The sequence below is a fragment of the Eimeria mitis genome, genomic scaffold (genome assembly GCF_000499745.2).
Source record: "Eimeria mitis Houghton genomic scaffold, Emh_scaff1845, whole genome shotgun sequence".
NCBI classification, from domain to species: Eukaryota; Apicomplexa; class Conoidasida; order Eucoccidiorida; family Eimeriidae; genus Eimeria; species Eimeria mitis.
In genome coordinates, this window is record NW_013570167.1 from 957 (window position 1) to 3,619 (window position 2,663).

Genomic DNA, 2,663 nt, shown 5'->3' on the forward strand with positions numbered 1-2,663 from the left:
GTGCGAGAGGCTTGCAAGGCGACGTCGTGCCACCCGTGTACTTCACAAGGCACTGGAATATGTGTAGGTGTGTCAGGTGTGTCAGCCGTGCGGAGTGGCATTTCGATATCGTTGAGGACCCGATGTTCGTTTTGCCGTGGGGTCAATGTCTGCCACCGAAGAGTCAGTGGTGTTTAAGGCGCCTGAACGTATCGTACCAAAGCGAGTATGCCACAGAGGTTGGTTAGCACGTTATCTGTGCGCGCAGTATATGCGGTTTGCACCCTTTGTGCACCTGCAGTATTCGTCATCTACTGTTACTCCAGCAGCATGTTGAACGCCGCTGCCGCTAGTATCGGTTCGTCGCGGTGACTCAAGGACGCGGCGCAGCTCGTTCCAGAGGTGCAGTGTATCACGGAGAGGAAAACGTAGCTTATTCTGCATCCTAGGTATCGTTTGCGGAGTTGTGGGTAATTGATGCGGTGCGGATGTTTGGTAATCTGGGGACGTCATGCAACAGGCAGTATGTTCAACGTCTGGGCTGCTTATGCTTGCAGCGTCTTAGATGCATGAAAAAGAGGATTCGCATTTCAGTCAGTTCATCTGAGCTTTGGCATGCCGTTTGGCGTTGGTTTTTGCAGAGTGGGTGTGAGTAGGCAGATGTGCATGCACATGTTCCGCTATGATCGTTTGCACTTGTTGTCGTAACACAGGACAGCCTCTGGGTATATTACTGAAGGTCGCCGACCTTTGGGCTCCAAGGACCTGGCAGCGAAGTAAAAGAAGTAATGCAGACCGGAGTGGTCGATTCTTTTCTGCCAGGACGTACGCTGGGTACTTAAGTATTGAACATCCGGAGTGATATGCGCTCAACAATTTAGATGTTTTTTTCTTACGGGGGAGAGAGATGCTGGGTTGAGTAGAATTGTCTTCACCTCAGAGGAGCAGGTCTTGCGCGGCGTACCAAGGCAGTCAAACGGACGAAGAGTGCCCGAGCTCTGTGGGTGTTCAGGATTTCTTTTTAGCAGTCAATAGGTGTGACCAACGCATATTGGCAGGCTGGTAGGGCCAGAGGCGCCTCCTGATGTAGGCACGGTGACAAGCACGGATGCCTGCACACCGCAGTGGTCTAACGAAGCGGTGAGAATGGCTCTTCTCCATGCAGTTGACTACAGCTAGTCATGTGGATGGCATTTCTGTTTCTTTGCTTTAAATTTCGTATGATTCTCATTATTCGCAGATGCGCAAATACTACGTTGGGCAAAACATCTGTGGAAGTGACTGACTGCGTCAAGCAATAGATTGTGCGGTCGATGCCTTGGTTTCGGGACAGAACAGGAATGAAAATGCAGATCAGGCGGGATAATGGACGCTCCGGCAAAGGGGCAATAATGTGCCTAGCCTACTGAGCAAGAATGAACTACAGCTGCAGGCGGTAGGGCGAGTTGCTTTGCAGGCTGTACGGTTGACATGCTCGAACAAAATGAGCTGCTGGGCTAGTTGAACGTGTTGGACATTTACTCCGCTGCGCTCGACTCGAGTCTTGAACTGAGTTGGTCATGCAACAAGGTACGCACGTGGGATAATTATTTCTGTGGGCTGATGCGTTTGTCGTGTGCACAGGAAGTGTGTTGCGAAGCCACACGACTGGTGTGCATGGCGGGGATATGCACGGTGACGGTGGGGCAGCTTCATGCGTTGAAGGCCGCGGCCGGGTCCTGCCCCCCCAATCTGGCAGGTTAGTACGGCAACTGAGAGTCCCCGGTACACTTCAGATGTCACTGGAGTATGACTAGGTGTGTCAGGTGTGTCGACTGCGCGCAGGGGGACTTTGATATCGATGAGGACCCGATGTTCGTTTTGCTGTGGGGTCAATGTCGGCAAGCGAACAGTCAGTGGTGGTTTCGACGCTTGAATGTATCGTACCCAAGCAAGTATGCCACAGAGGTTGGTTAGCACGTTATCTGCGCGCGGCGTACATGTGGTTTGCACCCTTGGTGCACCTGCAGAGTTCGTCACCTACTGTCACTCTAGCAACATGAACGCCGGTGCCGCTAGTGTCGGTTCGTCGCGATCACTCAAGAGCCTGGTGCGGCTCGTTCTATAGGTGGCGTTTGTTACGAAGAAGAAAGCCTAGCTTATTCTGCGTTCTAACGTTTGTTTGTAGAGTCGCGGGTAATTGATGCGGTGCTGGTGTTTGGTAATCTTGGGATGCCGTGCGACAGATGGTATGGTCAAGATCTAGGCTGTTCATCCCTGCAGCGTCCTAGCTGTCGCGACAAGAATAATTAGCACTTGAGTCGGTGCTTTTGCGTTTTGGCGTGCCTTTCGGCATTGGCTTGTGCAGTGTGCGTGTGTTCAGGCACCTACGCAGCGAGACGTCGCAGGCTATTCGTTTTCGCGAGTTGTCACTACGCAACCGCCACGGAGTTTTAGGCCAACACCTCTTCACCTTCTGAAATAAACTGAGGGGCAGATGTCTGTCAAGAGGGTATTTTCCGAATAGGAGTGATGGGTTCTTTTCCAACAGCAAGTACGCTGGATGCGTGAATAACGAGTCCCTGTGTAATATTCCTCCAACAATTTAGTCGGAAGTCGCAAGCACAAGAGAGAGCGTAGTTGGGGTTGAAAGCAATTGGCATCACCTGTGAGCCGAGAAGGCCTTCTGCGGCCTACCAACGTGT

At 52.0% G+C, this 2,663-nt stretch overlaps 1 protein-coding gene across 1 annotated transcript; it reads left to right on the forward strand.

The window, feature by feature from the left end:
- Positions 1 to 145: 145 nt before the first annotated feature.
- On the forward strand, positions 146 to 2,438 carry EMH_0044470 (uncharacterized protein; the record flags this gene model as incomplete). The annotated part of the gene is made up of 6 exons (XM_013495965.1): positions 146 to 222; positions 693 to 755; positions 1,038 to 1,119; positions 1,603 to 1,717; positions 2,147 to 2,207; positions 2,342 to 2,438. 6 exons carry the CDS (start codon positions 146 to 148, stop codon positions 2,436 to 2,438), a joined length of 495 nt encoding a protein of 164 aa, XP_013351419.1.
- Positions 2,439 to 2,663: the final 225 nt, after the last annotated feature.